General features: G+C 50.9%; 1 protein-coding gene across 2 annotated transcripts in view; it reads left to right on the forward strand.

Annotated features, from left to right (window-relative positions):
• Abtb2 (ankyrin repeat and BTB domain containing 2) overlaps positions 1-20,011 on the forward strand; it is a 162,031-nt gene that overhangs the window by 129,454 nt on the left and 12,566 nt on the right. For both annotated transcript variants that reach the window (XM_047518268.1, XM_047518269.1), the window contains exons 4-7: positions 14,957-15,109; positions 15,861-16,026; positions 18,784-18,873; positions 19,376-19,477. In XM_047518268.1, coding sequence (XP_047374224.1) covers positions 14,957-15,109; positions 15,861-16,026; positions 18,784-18,873; positions 19,376-19,477 — 511 coding nt within the window. The remainder of the gene's footprint in view (positions 1-14,956; positions 15,110-15,860; positions 16,027-18,783; positions 18,874-19,375; positions 19,478-20,011) is intronic.

Consider the following 20,011-nt stretch of genomic DNA (forward strand, 5'->3'; position numbering starts at 1 on the left):
GCTGGAATAGCCCCGAGGAGGAGCTGCTGTTTCAAGGCCAGCCTTCGAGCCGTACCGTGCTGCTCTGTAGAACCTCCATCCCGTCACTAACGTCATCAAGGCCCAGGTTCTGTGGACAGTTATCACCCTTGAGGTGAGAGGGGCGAGTGAGCATACCTTCAGAACTGTCCTGGGACAGTGTTTGCTATGAATTCATTCTTGTGCTCATTAGCATGGGCTATGTTAAGCAGAGGGAGCCACGCATGCAGGGACCCAGGAGAGGCAAGAGGCAGTGTGGCCAAGAATGAAGCTCCAGAGAGGCAGGGCTTTGGGGACCAAAGTGAGGAGAGGTCTGAGCTTGTGGCCAAGAAGGTCCCACCCCCTTAATCCAGCTGTTTCCGATTACTGGTTTTCATTCCCCCCTCTTCCCTCTTCTCAGACTGTGAGCCTTTCTGGAAAGGAAGCAGCAGAGGGTCCGGAAGCTTCTCCCACTGTGTGCCTGGGTGCTATAGGGAGAGGCCCCACCAAGACCCATCCAGACACGCAGCCCAGGGCAGTGCGATGTGGTCCCGCACCACCAGGCAGCTTCAGGAGGGACATGAAGCTGCTCCAATACTAATCAGAGTTCCCATTTCTCACAGAGTTCTTTTTGCTGAGGCTTCTGGGGCCCACTCAGAAGTCGAGATCTTAGTCCAGGTATGTGTCTGGTCCAGCTCTCAGCTACCTTGTTCCACGTCATGCTGGTCAAGAAGGTTCCAGCAAGTTGTGGACAGAGTTTGGAAGACCTGGAGCCAATGTAGGTGTCAGCCCTCTCAGGTTCCACCACCCCACCTGAAGCCCACACCTGTGGCTTCTGAGGCTGGCCAACAATGGAAGCTTCCACAGGCCCCTTGGGTGATTCTAGGTGTGCTGTCTTCTAGCAGCTTGACAGTCAGCTTGCCTTTCTGGGCCTCTGTGTCCTCATCAGCGAAATAGTGCTTTCTGGCTACTTTGGCTAAATGAGGCTGTACAGTGCCTGACACGTTAGAAAGGGCTGATTAAATGGTGGCCACCATCTTCCTCCTCATTATTAAAATGATCATAAATACATTTGGATGACCCGTTCGACATTCAGAACAGGCTTTCTTCATTTATTTTTAAACTTTTTATTATGAAAATTTCACACATATACTAGATAAAGTAGTATAATAGACACCTATGTGACTGCTGTCACCCCCTTTGAACAATTATCAACTCATAGATAATCTCATTCAACCATTTCCCATTCCTTAGGTTACTTTGCAGTGTATTCTAACATTCTATTTTATCTATAAATATTTTAGTTTGTATTTTTAAAAGATAAGGTTTAAAAAATACAACCATGGCACCATTGTCACCCCCTTGTCACACCTGCACAAAATTAATAATAATGCTTAATATTACCAACTAGCCAGGAAATGGTGCCTGGATAGCAGACACCCAGAAACAACACCAGAAATCATGTCCTTTGTAAATATTTCAATATGTTTCACTAAAAGGTCAGAACCATTTTCAGACCTCAAATAGAGAACAGTTCTTATGAACATCAGCTATCCATTCACTGCCCAAATTTTGCTATATACCTCACTTTAAAATGTGGGTTTTGTTCCAATCGGAACTCAGGTTAAAAAGTTCATCTTTTCGCCACAGATCTGCTTTGTAAAGTGTGTCCGATATCAAGCATCCAGAGATATGTAGCTCAGTGTGGCAGTTCTGAAAATGTGGTTTTCAGGTGACATCTGGGTCAGTAAGACTGCTACTTCAATTCTTCATACTACTACAGTAGGACTACTAATATAACCACTGCCACTAATGATGATTAATAATACAACTAGGAATAGCATTACCACTATTACAAGCACCATGACAACAGCTAGTCACAGCCACCATTAGAGAGCACACATTAAGGACAGACATGTTGGAAGTGCTTTACTTATTAACTCATATTTCTCCTGTACTTCTGTTGATCAGTGGAGAAGGGATAAAAGAGAATTTTAAAGAATGACTTAAATGTTTGAGTTTGCAGCCTAATGAGGGGGACAAAAACAAGGCAGAAATAAAAAGTGAGGGGCTGGGGATATAGCTCAGTCAGTAGAGTGCTTGCCTCGCACACACAGGGCCATGGGCTCAATCCCCAGCACCAAAAAAAAAAAGGAGCAAAAGCCACAGCCAGTGTAAGAGGAAGCTCAGTTGCAGGACAGAGCATTATTAGATTGGCCCTCAGTCTGCTGGATCCAAATCCCAGCACAGCCACTTGTGAACTGGATGCCTCCTGCATGTCATTTAGGCCCTTGAGCCCCAGTGGCTTCTTAGTATGGGAACAGTTGTGCCAGCTTCAGCAGGGTGGGGTGGTGTTCATTGTTAATACACATAAAGCTCTTAGAAGAGTGTCTGGTACAGTCTGTCTCTGTGGTCATCATCTTCATCACCACCACATTCTAGAGGGTCTTTTGGGAATAGTTGGGGGAAGGGTATCAGAGCAGGTTCCCTGGGCCTTAAGGGACAGCTAAAGGAGATTCAGACAGGTGGGGCAACTTCAGCAGCAAAAGCCACAGAAGGACTTCTAGTATTTCAAAGCACATATTTCATGACAGAAGTGGATCCACACTTCAGAAACATAAAACTTAACCGGGTGCAGTGGTGCACGCCTGTAATCCCAGCAACTCTCCTCGGGAGGCTGAGGCAGGAAGATGGCAAGTTCAAGGTCAGCCTGGGCAACTTAGTGAAACCCTGTTTCAAAATAAATAAAAAGGACTGGGGATGAAACTTAGTGGTAGAGCGCTCCTGGGTCCACTCCCCACCACCACAAAAACAAAACAAAACAAAAACCAAAAATCTCAGGTAGTTCTTTCCCCAGGCCAGCGCTGATTGTTGTTGAGCAAATGGTTCAAGGTCAGGCTGCAGGTCAGAGGTTTCCAGTGGAGCAGCGCATCCGCACAGTGCTGGATCTGAGGTTCAAGTCCAGCCCCTCCTCCTCTGACTCTTGATCTGATTAAGTCAGCCTTCATTTTTTTTTCCCCATTAAAGTGGAGATCCAAGTCTGCTTCCTCTGGTGGAACCCCAAGTTCTAGGCAAGTGTCCCTGACACAAGTGAGACCCCACAGTGAGGACAGGCACCCCTTTGTTCCCTTCCAGATGCACAAGGGGGAATGTTCCCCTTGAAGAGCTTTTTACATAAATCAGAGGCACCCACCGATAGGCTGTGCGTTCAGTCTGAAGAAGCACGCTCGTTAATCTTTTGCTCAGCTTGCGAAAGTGTTTTCTTATCAAATAATAGAGATGATAGCAGTGGTGGCTTTATGCTACTGACTTGTGATTCCCCTAAATACCGTTTCAAGCAGATTTGCAATGTTAAGCTCTTTTTTCTCTTCCTCTCCCCCTTTCTGTGCATTAAATTTCCATCTGTTTACCCAAAATGGAAGTAAATGAAATAATAGCTATTGGGTGAGTTAAGAACTTGCTTCCATGTGTTCCCCGGGCTGGCACATCCAGTAACTTCCAAAGTGTCTTGTTGGTAGTGTGCAGTGCACCCAGGGAGCCACCCCACCTACCCCAGCTGTCCCACATCACCTTACCCTCTTGTTTTCTCTCTGAAATTGCCTTGCTTAAGTAATTGTTTACTTGTCTCTCCCTCCCCCACCCCTAGAATGAAAAGGTCACAGATCCGCCTTGTTCCTGAGGTCCTCAGCACATAGAACAGTCCCTGGCATATAATAGGCAGTTAAATATTTTGTTTGGTTCACAAAATAGGCAGTAGAGCTTCATGGTTCAGCTCCTTAGAGTCAGGCTATAATATGGGGTCTCTGCTCTGCCATTTACTAGTTATGTGACTTTGGGCAAGTTATTTAATTTCCCAAGCTACCATTTCCTCAGCTTGAAGCAGAAAATGACTTGACCTACTTCCAAAGGATTTTGTGGGGATCAAATGAGGTAATACATGAAAAAGGGCTTGTCACAGAATAAGCTCCCCATATATGGTACCTACTAACATCAGTATCATTACTATTATTGCAAACTTATAGAAGGACTAAAATAGCTAAATCGTGTTTAATGCACAAATAATCCAAAAACATTTAAAAGTTGTATCTACTCAGAATGCACGTTTTCTCTCCCTTACCTATACACCTCCCTTCTCAGTCTCTGCCCTTATGTTCATCTTAACTCAGTTCAGATGGTAGCCCAGGAACCTGGTGAGGATGGGGAGAGGTAGACCAGATGTCCCCAAGAGATTGATTTGAACAAAGATTTCTATAAATTAGATTCATCATAACCCACTACCCAAGGATTTCAAAGAACTATACAACCTGGATTTCCCCTGCCATAGGATCAAACACCAAGCAGACTGAGTGTCAGGCACTCTCTATAGTTGATAGTGTATCATGTCCCTGGTGCCTGCTTGCTGGTCTGACCATGCTGGCTATGCATGATGGGCGGCCATCACACACCCGGGAGTGATATGATCTGGTTTATTTTGCATGGACTAGAGGCTTCGAGACAAAGCTTTACTGCCTGTGAAGCACTCACACAGCTTCCTAGCAGATCCACACCACAGCTCTTAGGGGAAGCTGCTTCCATTCCCACTTATGAACGAGCAGACTGAGGCCCCAGAGGGTATAGTGCATGCCCAAGGTCACAGCTGGGAAAAGGCAGAGCTGAGCTCAGGCAAAATGTTTGATTAGGCTATTCACGCTGTCCACAGTGGTAAATCCCTCCCCTCCCAGAGAGGTTCAGTCTCAGGAGCTTCCTCTACCCGGTGTGCCCCGGGCATCTAGTGCCCAAGCAACTTGGGGCCTCTTTCCCATCAGATTTGAGTTTGCTGTCTCTGGGTGGCCAGCCTGAGTGTGGGCATCTGCCCAGCATAAGAGAAGGAGCAAGCCAGGGATTTGGAGCAGACAAAGAAAGTGGCAGTGCCAGATAACAGCACAAAGACAAGACAGGATCCTGGCCGGCCTGACAAGGGCCCCCGGGGGGCTGCCCGTTGCATACAACTTCCTGTCCCATTGTTGTACCCACTAGTCCTCACAAAAAAGAAGACTGGGAACTGCCAGCTCGGGCTTCGTGGTTTTGGAGTGTTTTTCTAACACAGGCAGGAACAATCCCCTTTGTCTACAGTCCTCCAGGATTCTAAGAGCGCCTTCGGTGCAGGGAAATCCCAGCTCTAAAGCGAATTGATTTTGCTTTCTTAAGGCAGCTTCTGAGGCTGAACTGGAGATTTTTCAGCCCCTGAGGTTGGGGGCAGGATGGGAACTCAGGCCTGTCAGGAGCTAGGCTGGGCTGCTTTCTGGCCTGCTCCTACTTGCCTGCCAAGCAGCAATTCAGAGTTCTCTCCTCCCCCAACAACAGCCACCTCTGATAGCTGTGACTCGCCCGCCCCACTCTTTACTGTTGGCAGGTTTGGAAGAAAGCTCTTAAGCCTTCTTAAACTTGGGGTGCATCCCTGAAGCTTTGGCAGTCCCAGGCCAACTTCAGGGCCTAATGAGGCTGTGAGTTCAAAAGCCAAAGTTTGACCAGATTGGTGACATGGGCCCAAGGTATAGGTGCTCCGTAATGCCTCCTTCCGGTTCTCTGCTGGCGAGTGGGGTTCACAGCATTTCCAGGTTGGTATCTTGACAGATCCTAAGGTACTCATTTTGTTTTTTTAAGGGCCAGACAAGCCACCATTGACTAGCTGACTAGTCTTGGTCAGGTGTGCAAACCTCTCAGAGACTTGGTTTTCACTTTTGTAAAATACATACTAATAATAAGCCTCCCTTGCAGGGTGGCTGTAAGGATCTGAGATAATACAGTAAGTGACCTCGTGCTTTCTTGGCAGGTACTAGGCCCTCAGCAGATCCTGGCAGTGTTAGTGTGCTGCTCAGAAGCCCATGCTGCGGCCTTACCCAAGGCTGCAGTTGGGATGTGGGTGCAGAAAATAGAGTCAGGCCCCACCCTGGGAGTCTGCTTTGTCTCTTCTCCTGATACACACCCCATTCCCAGTGTCCCATCTCTATCAACAAAGCCACTAGTTTCCAGTTAAGAATTTCTTACATATAAAATCCTTGTCACACTCAAGAGCTATATGCCTTTGCCTTCCTCCCAGAAGTTTCCAGAAACTCTTCATGTAACATTGGTCATCTTTCTGCCTCAGACAGAGGGACCATAAGACTACATTTAACTGAACTTGAACAGAATTACCCTTTTCTAGAACTTGTACAAAAGACCCCCCTCCCTGTCCCATGGCCTAGCAGGTGTCCACTGGATGAATAAAGCAGGACAGGTGAGGCCCAGGGTTCTCCCAAGGTTGCCTTGTTGGCAGAGGCAAGTGTTCATGGGAGGGAAAAGTGTTTGAGCAGGTTAGAGGCCCTCAGCTCTCTGGCTTCCAGTTAGTGACCACAGATCCCAAGCATGGAAGAAAGTAGATCTTTGACCTATGGCAGCAGTGGGGCCCTGTAGGTGAGGTATGACCCATTAGCCAAGAGAGCCACCTCCCAGGGAAGCAGAGGAGGCCTGCTGTTACTCTGCTGCATCCAGTGTGTGGGAAGTGGTGACACCCTGGCCTGCTAGACCAGTCACCCACCCTCCAGGCCGTCACGCTGGGCAGTTCTGGCCTGAGACATGGGGCAGGTGCCTGGACCTTGCAAGGCGCAGGCAAGGCCTTGCCTTCTGCATGGGAAAGTGGCCTGCATGCGCTCTGCACTGGAATCTCGCCCATTGTACCCACCCGGAGTCAGTCCCAGTCACCAGGGAAGGGTGGCTGTGTAGCCTCCACCAAGGCCCAAGCCCTCATGGACATCAGCACAACCATATCTACCTCTTTCCTTCCCTGGCAAAACTCCATCTCATCATCCTAGCCACCTTCCCAGAAACTGCCTTAGCCCTGGGCTGTCAGCTCCCCAAGGAACTTGTTCCTGAATGGGAAGCTCTCATGTGAAACAGTTCCCTTTTTATCTGGGAATTATTTTCATTTTATCTGAAGAAAATCATTTGCCAATACCCAAGGCAACCCAAGCCTCCAGGAACCAAAGTTGAAGCAGTTCCCCCTCCACAAGAGAGCCCCGGAGTAAGAACAGAGCCCGAGCACATGCTGGCAGCCAGAGGGCTCTGTCCTCAGGATGGCAGACCTGCCTGGCCTTATTATGTATTCAAAATCGAGTTCCTGATGGGCTCCCGTCTGAGGGATGGGAAGTCACACATAGGCAAAATCGCCTCTGCCCTCAGAAAAATTCTAGTCTAGAGGAGGAAGCAGACAAAAACCCACATAAACAAACGAAAGAGTTACAAATTGGGTTGGTCCTGCGTGGCAGCAGGGTGCAGTGCTGGAGGAGAGAGTGGGGTGCTGTTACCTGAGGGCCGCACGGGCCAGGCAGAGGGACCTGGGGGCCAAGGCGCTTTAGCCACGTGACCTAACACTGCCTTGGCATAGTGGTTCTACTCATTCCTGGCGGTCCTGGTGCCAGTGGTGATGGCACCCCTCCTCCCTCTGAGGAGCCGTCCACTGTGGATGACATATTCGGGGTGTTCCTCTGTGGGCAATGGGCTACATCCTGATAAACCCACTGCACGCTGGAACTACTCTAAGTGGCAAATCCGTGTCGTGGTTAATTCGCCTAACTTCCCGAAGATCCTGGCTTAGCCCAGCCTACTTTAAACAAGCCCACAGTTGGGCAGAACAGTGTCACACAAAACCTGTTTTATAATGAAGGGTTACATGTCTGATTTATTGAGTACCGTGCCAAAAGTTTAAGAAGAATGGTTGTATGGGCACTTGTGCCCCAGCCAAAATTTTCAAGACTAAGTCCAGCCATCCTAAGTTACTACATAAGGTAACTGTGCCTGAAACTCATCATCTCTAAGAGGAAGCGAACCAGGGCCCAGGGACTGACGCTTGTCCCATTCAGGGCCTCCGACTCAAGGCACGCTGCCTGGGTGCGTGATGTGGGGCCAATCTCTTCAGTTCTTTAGCCCTCGGTTTCCCCAGATGGAACGTAGGCATTGCGATCGTACCTGCTTCACAAAGCGGGTATGAGGAGTAAACTGGTCGATAGATGTAAAACAGGGCCAGGGTCGTCCTGATGCTCTGCACGCGTTAGTCGTGAGTGGTTTTCTCTTATTCCTGGATGCCCCATTTGTCACACAGTTGACCTCCATCCCACTGGAGTCAGGCTCCCCTTGTGGGACAAAGGCAGGGCCCTGGCTCCCGGCCCATCGCGATTCAGGTGTGTTCTAAATGGATCTCCATATGTGTACCCAGCCAGGTATGGTGGTGCATTCCTGTAGTCCCAGTCACTAGAGGGGCTGAAGTCTGAGGACCGCTCAAGCCCGGGAGTTCACAGCCAGCCTGCACATTAGTGAGACCTTGTCCAAAATAAATAAATAACCCTATACAGTCAGGCATGTGGCAAAGGTAGAATAAGTGCTTGGCATGCCCAGGGCTCTGGGTTCAATTCCAGCAGGGGAAAAAACCTAGACATTATCATACGTGTATCTGGGCAAGTTTTATCAAGCATGTCTAATCTGTACCCAATGAGTTTTAATAAGAAAAGTATATTTTCCCCACAGAAAGTCCAAAGTCCCACCTCAAGCAGAAGTCACCTGACCCCACGCAGATTTTCTGTCACAGATCAGCTGCCCAGCAGCCTGATAGAGGCAGGGTGAGACAAGCCTGGGGGTCTGAAGTGAGAAATGTGCCCAATGCCGACTCTAAGCTGAGCCAAACCATTCTGGTTTACCCAGCAATTCTAGAAAAATAATTAGTCCAAGATGTGAGCCGGACTAGAATTGCTTCCTTTGTGCTGGGAGTGGAATCTGACTTCAGTGGGGACAATGTTGGCTTTATTCTACATGGATGTTTTGGCTTGCTTTTGGGCCACAGTGGCTCTGTGGAAATCTCAGGGAAGCCATGGAGAGGGCCTGGGGGCCAGCACGCAGATCCAGCGCCAACCTTCCCAGGGAAGTCTCTGTTGGTGGAGCCGCCGCTTGATCAGGAAAATGGGGCCATCTTCGCAGTGCTACTTGCCACCTCCAGACCCAGCCCAGACAGCAAGGTGGGGAGGGGCGTGGGAGCAGCACGGTTCACAGAGAGATGTGAGAGAAGCCGGGAGCTCGAGGGGACCTGACCCCGCTCAACCCCAAGCCTGCCTCTAACACCCACTGGAGGTGGAGCAAGGTCGGTGGAGGAATTTAGGTCTGAGGGTGGGAGCGCCAGGGAGGCCCCCTCCCTTGATCGTCACCTGTGCTTCTCTGGCTGATCCTTTCCTGGGCGCCGAGGATGCTTTCAGGAGGGGCGCGGCAGAGCTGAGAGGCTGATGGGGAAATCCCGAGGGAGCAAGGCGTGATGTGCCTCCCCGCCCAGGCCGGCACCCCGGGGTTGCGGTGAAAGTGGAACCAGGGGTGGCCCTGGCCTCCCAGGCCTGAGCACTGGCCTGGTCTCACGGCCCTTGCCAGCCGAGACATCAGCCCTTGTGTCCAGTGCCTCTCAAGCGCAGTGGGGGACAAACCTGCCGGCTGTAGATACTCAGCCCATTAAGTTGGGGACAGAGGCACAAGGCATTCTGCTGCCTGGGGCTCAGTTACCTGGCCTTCAGTTGCCAGCCTTTGCCCATCTGCCAACCTGCCTCTTGCCCCGAGGCCCTGCCCACCTCAAGAGAGAACAGAGCCTGCATTAAGCTGGAAATCCGAGGCGTTTCCTGTTCCATGTTGTTAAGACACTGCTTATAGGACTATAATCCCAATAAATCATACATTTGTGGAGCAGGCAGGGTTTATTTTTTTTTCCAGGCTGCAGGGACCTCTTAAAACCAAGACCTTAAGAAGTTTATTCTCCTCCATTTTTTGAAGGGGGGCAAGTGGTTCTTGCAGCCTTGGCCCTAGTGAGGGGCCTTGTGAAACCTTCAGATCGATACCGTCAGGCTCATTGATGAGACTCATGTCAGGGGAGAGATGAAAAGAAACCGAGCAGTAGTGACACCTGGGTCTCATGTCTCTGTTTCTTTGCTGCCAAGGCGGAGAGCCTGTGCTGCCAGAAAGCCCGCAGCCCACACCAGCATAGTGGTCGAGTTTGTTTTCTCTGGTTTACGAGCCGGCCGAGCGCTGGCGGGCTGCAGGCGGGCAGGCTGCCGCTGGTGTGCATGTTTATACTCGCTGTCAGGGAGGAGGCGGGCTGGTTGGCTGGACGCGGGGAGGGCTGGGGCCGAGGCATTTAACAGAACCAGATTCCGATGGCCTTGGTTGCTATGATGTGTTCTCTCTATCAGCAGATACTAAACTAGCAATGATAGTTAAGGTTTGCAGGCAACGACCACACTCCAAACGCTGAGCTCAGCACTTTGAGTAACACTTCCCGCCGTGTTGGGAGGTAGTCGCCGATTTAGACCCCTTTTGCTCACAGGGCAGCTGAGGCTGGGAGAGACGAGCTGACTTGCACAGAATCATTCCATTTGACTCATTGGGGATGCTCCATATTTCAGCCCAGGTAGTTTCCCCCCCACAGTCCAAGCATTTGATTTCTGCATGAAGGTACAGCTACTTCCATGTGGAATCAGTGGAACAAGAGCAGAGAGGTTTTCATCACTGAAAAAGCCTAGAAGCCACTAACCTCACCACTTCCTTAATAGAAGAGTAATGGTATGCCCAAATTCAGTTGTATTGAAGAAACTAGAACTTTCTCCCAGGGAGGAAGCGTCAAAGAAGGGGACTAGGAGCCTTGATCTCTGTGCCAGGAGTGCATGCAAACCACATGCCACCCTAGCATTTTCACCAGATCTTGTGCCCCAAGCCACTGCTGCCTGCCCACTCCACTGTTGTCTTAGGGACCTGCCATGGTCTTCTAAGGCTGAGATCATTCAAGTGTGGTCCCAGGGTTCCAGAGACTCTTTCCAGGAGTCCACAGTGTCAAACCTGTTTTCCGAAGAAGATATTTACAGCCAGGCGTACCGGCCCTCACCTGTAATCCCAGCCACTCTGGAGGCTGAAGCAGGAGAATCGCAAGTTTAAGGCCAACCTTAGCAACTTTGTGAGACCTTGTTTCAAAATAAAACATGGCTCAGAGGTAGAGCACTTGTCTAGCATGTGCAAGGTCCTAGGTTCAATCCTAGGTCCTAGGTTTTGCTGTACCACAAAAAAATAAGATATTATTTGCATTTTCATTCTCATTGTAGGGAAGAGGGGTTTCCAGACGATGACGATGATATCATTCTGACAAATAATGGGATATGTGTTTATGTATTCATGCATTTTAACATTATCTCAGTTTTAATTTCTGATAGCATCAATAGAATTATACACATAAAATTTCTTTGAGGTCCTTGATAATTTTTTAGGAGTATAAAAAGTGTCCTGAAACCAAAACCATCTGAGAATCACTACTCTGGATTTATCAGACCCAGCCAAAGAGAAACCCGGCAGGCAGAAGAACTGGGCAAGGTGGCTTTTCTGGTCCTGACACCTGCACTCTGGCACAGAGAGACTAGCAACCAGGCCCAGGCAGAGGCGAGAAGTGGGAAATGGCCTTCTGCTTTAGGAAGGAACAAAGCAGAGAGACCTGAGGAAAGCGCAGCATGTTATTCTCAGCCTTGCTCCTCCAGGTTCTTTCACCCTGGAGTTATAACAGTCATGGCCATTGCAGAAGGGAGTTTTTATAGGGATTTTCCAGAATGGCCAGTAATGTAGGCCAGCTCTTAGCATGCTCCATGGCTAGTTGAAATTACCAGAAAGGAAACAGCAGCCTAGAACCCACAGCCCTCGGGGATGCTGCGAGAAAGCCTGTGAATCTCCTGCTTCTCTTTTCACCTGCTCCAGGACCTCAGGCTAGGCAGGTTAAGGAGAAAAGTCTGGCAAAGTGGGACTGGGCGGATACAGCCTTGTTTGGAAGTGGGTAGGTACTAACCACTACCCAGAGGGATGATGTAAATCTCTCTGTATTGTAAGAGTATTGATCAGTGTTTAATTCAGGAAACAGAAATGCACTAGGCATTTTAAGTAGAAAGGGATTTCATGAAGGGTATTGGGCACCAACAGAATTATGGGAAGGGCCTCAGATTCAAGACTGAGCCTCCAGGAATGGCTGCAAGGACTTTGCTGCTTTTACCACCACTACCCTGCCTCTGGAACACCAGGAAGAAAGAAACTAGACATTGGAATGTTCTGTGTTCTGTAGGTAGGGGGGAAAAAAAAAAGACCTCATGCTTTCATGACCTCATTTACTAACAAAAACAAAGGGAACACAAAGGTGACCTCACATTCAATCATGAGCAGCATCTGAATGGGGAAATCCAATGTGAATCTAGAACCCCAAGTGCAAAGGAGTCTGGAAAGTATAGCTTTCAACCTTCCAGCATCTAAGCAAGATGATACAACAGAAGCAGATGAGCCCATCCCCAGCCTACACCCACCGGGGTTATCAATACTGCATTTTCTCATGTGCTGAGTTCTAAGAGGCATGAAGCAGGAGAATGAGTCAAGACACCATCTGGTTAGGCTTCATGATTTCCCAAAATCCCACTTGGATTTCCCATAGTGCAGCTGGGAGATGCCCACTTAGAGCTTTAGTAGCCGCACTTGGCATGTCATCCTGGCTGCTGGCCACAATAGGAAAGAATGGCTGGCAGAAGCACGAATTATCTTTTTATTTACGCATCAGTCACCAATGGTAATGGTTTAACTAAAGTCTTCTCCTTAGATTAGGAGGACTGATATACACAAATGTCTCTCTGAGCTTGTCTTCCAGTCTTGTAATGAATTTTTGAATTGTACAATTCAAATTTTTGAATTGTAAAATTCAAAAATATTTAGAGGGAATTCAAATGAGCAGTTATAATCAAGGGAGATCTTGTAAATAGAGGGATAATGCATGAACGACTTGTTTTTCCTCTCTAGATTACACAAGTTTCCCCCATAAAGTTCCAACTTCCTACTCTAATGAGTCAACACTGTGCCCTTCAAAATCAGACGTCATTCTTCTCTGGGAAGAAACGTGACTTGGCCCATAACTGAAAACCTGGATGTGTTACACCGAAGCTCATCCCTACTTTCAGCCATTCGGCAAAATTTGTGGAGGATCTGTTGGGCATATTTTGGAGAATACAGAGATGAGGAAGGCACCATTCCTGATGGCAGGAAAATGGAACACATTTACTGCTGGAAGATTGAGGTCTAGGCAGGCTTAGAGCAGAAAGAGGTGTTTTTGAGAGAATTTGGGAAGGCTTCTGGAAAGAGGTGACATAGGAATGGGGCCTTGAAGGACAGATAGAATCTAGACGCACGGAGTTGAGAGCGCAGCCGATCCCTCCAATGAGGAGACGGGACTGGCGGGGTGGGTTGGAGAACCTCAAGTGCTGCTGGTCTGCTGTGTCCTGGTGACAGGTGTTGATCAGAGCCAGAGATAGTTGAGTGAGGCTCTGGGCCCCCTGGATAGCCAGGACCCCGCAAGGCCTCACCAGCCTGTGGCTTCCCCGTCACGCCCAGGAGAACACCCTGTGGACCAGTTCAGTGACACAAACCCAGATGTATTTTCTGCAGCAGAAGAACCAGAGCATCAGAATAACTTCCCCAAAGATCACATCTGATTACTCTGTGTGTGTGCGCCTGTGCTCATGTGTTTAATAAAAGCATGTTTGCTCTCGAGGAGAGAAACTTTTAAAACTACACCAATGACCTGAGGTTTTAGAGTCATGGGATAAGTGACAGGGCAGTCTCTGGTGGTCACCTGCAGAAACTGAGCAGGGAGAGAGCACATCTTTTTCCTGGCCGGAGTGCTTTAGAGTGCGTCAGGCAGAGAGATGGTGGCACAGGCCCACTGCCTGAGAGCCCCGGGTATCAGGAAGTGGAGTGTGTGGGGCCTGGCTGCCTGCCCTGGCCTGGAGCCTGCTCCCTGGCTTAACTTAAAAGGAAGAGTTGTGGGATGGGGTATCAGGAGGGGCTGAGACATAGACAGGAGCCAGGAGGCCAACTCTTGGGCTGTCATCAGAGAGAACAGCCATGAGAGGCGGGGTTCCAGGGCTACCCTGTGGGGGAAGAGCACCATCCATTCTGGATGGACAGAGCAAGCTGGGTGACCACTGAATCATAAAGTCACACACAGGCTGTCAGAGCTGAGAGATCAGTTGGACTGTGAAGTACTCGGCTAAGGGACCTTCACCATGGGAGGACAAGAGGACAAGAGGAAGCCTTCCATGCTTCCTCTGGCTGCATCCAGGAGCTGAAGGCAATGGCAGGGGAAGGCCATTGGAGCAGGGTCTGCAAGGCAGTATCGTGCGAGGGGCATTTGCCCATTCCATGTGAATGGCGCCCCCTGGTGGCCTGTAGCATGCCTGTGGAAGGTATCCCCTGGAGCTTGCAACCCAGAGGCTTTACAGGTGGCCCTCCAGCCATCCTGCAGCATGGCCCTGGGTCTTGGATGTCACGGAGCCCTCCTGGACTGTTCTTCCCATAGAACTCCGGACTGTGACTCCTCCCTGAGTGCCAGGCTGGCCCAGGAAGCTATAGGGACCACCTCGGCCTGGGCTCCAGCCAAGGAAGCAAAGGCTGTGACTGTGCGTGTGTGTAGCGTGACGTGTCTGGTCTCATTTAGCCTCCCAGCAGCCCTGGGAGCCATGCTTCACTGTGGTGCAGTTAAAGACAGGGTGTGTGGGATGACGTGTGTACCCCACGACTCAGGGGACAGAGGGGTTTACTCTGGATAGAGGAAAACCTGGACCTTGTGTGAATTCTGGGAGAACCCCTCTTTCATTGGTCATTAAGGACCCTGAAGTCTGCTTATTGCCAACATGGGAATTCCTCCTGACCCACGACAAGGTTTCTGTGGAATGGGGGTCAAAGCGAGGTCTCTGAGCGGAAGGATCAGGTCGCCTCCACACCTCACAGCCTGCAGGTTATGGAGTGATTAGACTTCATGGCCGTTTTCTGGGACCTCATGAACCGAAGGGGCCCCCTTTCTTCAGGAAGCGCCCCACCTAGACCTGACACCTCTCTCTGTTGCTCACAGGCCCTTTATGCTGCTGCCACCGCTGATGGAGTGGATGCGCGTGGCCATCACCTATGCAGAACACCGCCGCAGCCTCACCGTGGACAGCGGCGACATCCGGCAGGCGGCCCGCCTGCTGCTGCCTGGCTTGGACTGCGAGCCCCGACAGCTCAAGTCTGTACCCATGTCCAGCCTCTTCTCCCTTTTCCTCTGTGGCTGGGAGGGCTCGGAGTGCTGGGGCTGCAGCCCATGCAAGCTGCTCTGAGGGTGTTCTCTGCAGATGCCAAGGCAGAGTGATGCCCAAACCCATTATGGCCTCCTCTGTCTGTTCGGCCCGTGCCTCAGCCATGCTCTGGATGTGAACTTTCTACACTGACCTGACCCCGAATCGCAGCAGACGCTGCCTGTTGGGCCTCTGCTGTGTGCCCTCTGTGGATGCACATTTTATCTGCAACTCTCCTTGATTGCAAGTGGGATTCCAGGCCTTTCCCTGCCTTTGGTACTTCTGGGCCTCTCATGGAACCCTTAAAGGGAGACACAACAACAAATTAGAACTGGTGGCCACCATCACCGTGTCCTAGACAGAGGGCAACCTTCTCTGAGCACAGGACCCAGCAGCCAGTGCTTCCTCCTCAGAGTGGCCCCTGAGAGGCTATTTTAGTTCAGAGTTTGTTCCCTGACAGTTGACAGCTCCCAAGAGCTCAGCATACTTATTTATCCTGTTTATAGAAAAACAAATGTGTGCTCTTCTTGTCACAGAACATGGTGAGACCACCATACCTGACCTGAGTGTTAGTCCCAGTCCTTCTCCCACCTCACCCATGCTGTCTGCCCACATCAACCTGGTCCAGCTGTGTCGTGAGTCATTGACAGGCAGGGTCCTAGCATGGTCATGCTCACACGCCTCCTGGTCTTTTCTGTGCAGGCCTGAGTGCTGTTTCAGTTCCTTCCGGAGGCTGGATGCCCGAGCTGCTACTGAAAAATTCAACCAGGACCTGGGTTTCCGCATGCTCAACTGTGGGAGGACAGACCTCATCAACCAGGCCATCGAGGCCTTGGGGCCAGACGGGGTGAACACCATGGATGATCAGGTAACTTTTGAGAGCTCCGTGAGGTGGGGCTCAGGGGCCAGAATCAGGAATTCACAAATTGCCGGAGTCAGAAGCATAATTCCCTCTGTCGGGAACCTGAGAGTTGCTCAGCTCTGTGCTTCAGAGAGGTGAGCTGCTCCCGTTCTAGGTAGAATATCAGCCTGGGCAACCCTGGAAATATGGCTTCTGCTTCCCTGGCTGGAGGGCTGGTGACCGGGTCAGCTGGTAGAGGGCCGGGAAAGAGTCCGGAGGAGTTAGTTCAACATCAAGCTGTGGATAGTGATCCCCAGCACACACGTGGGCGTGTGTGTGTGCCTACCTGTGCCAGGCCCATAGAAACCCCTGCCTCTGTGAGCTGACATTCTAGTGAGGAGACAGGCCGTCAGAGGCAAACGCACGCAATGTGGGAGGCTGAGGCAGGAGGGTGGCATTTTCAAGGCCAGGCTCAGAAGACCCTGCCTCAAAATAAAAAATAAAAAGGGCTGGGGGATGAAGTAGTGATAGAGTGCCTCTGGAGTCAATCTCCTGTGCTGGAAAAAAAGAAAAGGACCAACATGAAATATAAACTACGTTAACAAAAATGAGAAGTACTGAGGAGTAAAATGGAGCGGGAGAATGGGTAGGAGATGCCAGGGGTGAGTCGTAACTCCAGAGAGAACTTAGCGTGGGGTTTCTGCTCGTGGTTGTCGTCTTTGCTGCGGACAGCTAGCACTCGCAGAGCAGGTGCCGTGCTTCAGGTGCCAGCCGAGGCGCTTCATGTGGCTTGCTCACTTAACCTTGACCACAGGCCTCTGACGAGTGCTATTATTGTCCCCATTTTGTAGCTGGGGAAACTGAGGCAGGGAGAGGTTGCCTTACCTGAAGTCACACAGTGAGGAAGGACAGAGCTGCTCAGCCTCTGTGCAAGAGTTCATTTGTTCACTGGACGTTGTCTTGGGAGCCATTACGGAGTGGGTAATGGCACCAGGTTGATCACACACAAGCTCAATGACAACGGAGAGGTTAAGGAAAGAGATGAGCTGACATCACGACCCAGGCAGTGACGAGACACGAGACACGAGGCTGCGATGACGATGGGCCTCCCCCTGCTGGAGGGAGGGCAGGGAAGGCATTCCCAGGGAAGGGGTGACGGAGCCAGAGCCGGGGCGGGGCAGCCGCAGCACAGGGAGACCAGGCTGAGGTAGCCTCAGGAGCACTGCGGGGGGACAGGCTGGGAGGCGGGCCTTGCACAGGTGCCAGGGCTTCCCGGGAGCCTTCATCTGGCTGCTCTCCTCCTCCCTGGGCAGCCAGCGTTGAAGCCCACGATCTTCAGCTTCCAACAGACCGAGGGTTTAGTCCACCGCCTCAGAGTCGTGGCATCATGGACAAATCACAATACCTCCCAGGGGAGGGTGGCCCCACCTCTAAGATGGGGTGGTCGCACTGCCACGTGGGGTCATGCTGAGAATTTTCCATCTAGCACCTAGTATGTGCTCAGTGAATATTCATTCTGGGTTTTTTGTGTTCATGTGATTGTTACCATGTTGCTGTCAAAATGATGATGCTCCCTGGCGTCTGTCCATTGGCCTTGTAGCCTCTGGATGTGCCTGGAGTGGGGTGGAACCAACCCAAAAGGTAGTTCCCCAGAGGTCCGAGCCCACTTTTAGCTTAGAATCGTGTACAGATGTGTGGAGGCAGAAGTCAAGTGTGTGCGCAGAGGGCTGAAGCAAGCCAGATTTTCATGAGGTTGCTGTTGACTTCCCTACAAAGGCTCAGACCTGTTGTTCCCTAACTTGATATTACAGAATGATGCGCGGGTAAACAGGCCTCTCGCCCCATCATTAATCTCAGGCCATTTCTTTATCTCTGGGCATGAGGCAAGAATTTCTGAGGTGAAGAGATCTTGTCTACCCACAAACAACCTAATAAATACATCACAGCACGCCAAATACTCATCGGGATCCAGCTGTGGAGTCTGCACTCCCACCCTGCCCTCACTGTTGCCCACCAGACTCGGGAGGGAGCCCCAGGGCAGCTTCTAGAAAGGCGGCAGACTACTCAGCTGCGCAAAACATGAACCTCGAACCTCTCTCCTGTGACTCCCCAAAGCACAGCTCACTAGACCTGGGTTCCTCTCCCAGTTCTGCAGTTAATTCCCCCTTTTCAGCTTCCCATCTGTGAGACAGAGCTCATAGGAGAGCCTCCCTCATGGGAACAGCCCAGTGACAAAATGAGTGGGCGGCTGTGAACCACCCAGCAGCGATGCCCTGTCCTGGCCTGCCTGGCAGGGTGGGCTTGGCAGTGCCCCTCCGTAACAGTGGCCGTGCAGTTGCTGTTGGCTCTGAATGGCGGTCAGCCTACTCCCTGCGTGCTAAGCCCTTCATACAGATTAACCCATGCTCTTTACTGCAGCCCTGTGAGGTAGACATTGCTGTTTTTCCTGTGCTAAAGATGAAGAAACTGAGGCACAGAGAGGATTAGTAACTGTACAAAGTTCACGGTTCCCTTGGCAGAGGTAGCTTTTGTGCCCAAGGCTGGCTGCAGTGCCTGTGCTTTTCCTCCCTCTGGTGTCTGCAGTGCTTGGGGGATTGCAACCTACTCACCCTTCTGATGCCCCGTGTTCAGGGGGCCTAAGAAGCACAAGGTGCAGAGGAGCTGGGGGTGAGCAGCTGGGTCAAGCAGGAGACCCACATCTGGCATCTCAGAGGCAGAGGCCTATGGGATATGTGGTGTTGTGTTCCCTCCAGACCACTCAGCATCTGCCTCTGATTCGTGCAGGGTATGACGCCACTGATGTACGCCTGTGCTGCTGGGGACGAAGCCATGGTGCAGATGCTGATTGATGCAGGGGCAAATTTGGACATCCAGGTGAGCAAGCCTCAGAGACTGTGCCAGGCCCTAACTTGGCAAGAGCACCCCAAGGTCTCCAGCAGCCAGGCTACAGGTGATTTTTCAGACAACTGAAAAATCTCAGGAGAGTAGTAATACCAGATGCACAGAGATCACAGCGAAGAACAGTGTCCTTAAGATTTGGGCTGTCTGAGAGGGTGAGCTGAGTAGGAGAACCTTTCCCCATTTACCAGACTAATCCCAACATCCCCCTCATACCCAACTACTTCTCCCTCTCTCTCTCAGACATCATGTGGTCGTCTTCTGCCATCTTTTGCCCAGAGTAGACATTGTTAATTGAACCTCACCCTTTCCTTTTGAACCTTCTCCACACAGTGCTCCAGGCAGACATTACCAATTGAATGTAGAAAGCACTTGAATTGACTCCTGTTCACCATCCCTGCAAGGCATCCCCTTCATTAAGGGGCCTGTGTCACCTGCCCAGGAATGTCACCTACCCTAATCATTGTTGTGTTTTCAGGTTCCAAGCAACTCTCCCAGGCACCCCTCCATCCACCCCGATAGCCGGCACTGGACCTCCCTGACGTTTGCAGTGCTACATGGACACATCTCTGTAGTCCAGGTGAGCTCCTGCCAGGTGCACAGCATGCCCCTGCTTCCCAGGTGGGCTGGGACCCAAGCATAGTCCCAGTCTCACCCCTAAGGGAGCTGTGAGCCAGACCTCGGAAACACTGTTTAAGGCTGGATCCCTGATCAACAGGGCAGAAACCTGCCCAAGATGCCTCAAGAAAGGAGTGAGTAGAAGGATACGTGTGGAATTGTGGGAAATGAGAACCAGACCCAGGCAGAACAGGGTCAGGCAGGGTCTCATGTCCCAGCACATGCTGGGGCTCCTGCGAGTCTGCTCAGTGTTCTCGCCGCCGACCCCCTTTCTGACCCTTTGTGCTCTACCCACTCCTGTAGTCCACGGCAGAGCTGGCTCTGTGTCATGGTGTCCTTCCAGTTCTGCCCTCTCCCGGTGAATAGGCCTGGTCTGTTCCCAGTTCCTGAGAACTCAGCTGGCCCAGCTCAGCTGTCAAGCCAAGCTACATTGTTACCCTCCTTGGCCGGGGAAGCTCACTGGCAAGATGGTGGGGTGCAGGTTCCAGGTGTGGAA

Source organism: Sciurus carolinensis, chromosome 11, assembly GCF_902686445.1.
Source record: "Sciurus carolinensis chromosome 11, mSciCar1.2, whole genome shotgun sequence".
Lineage (NCBI taxonomy): Eukaryota > Metazoa > Chordata > Mammalia > Rodentia > Sciuridae > Sciurus > Sciurus carolinensis.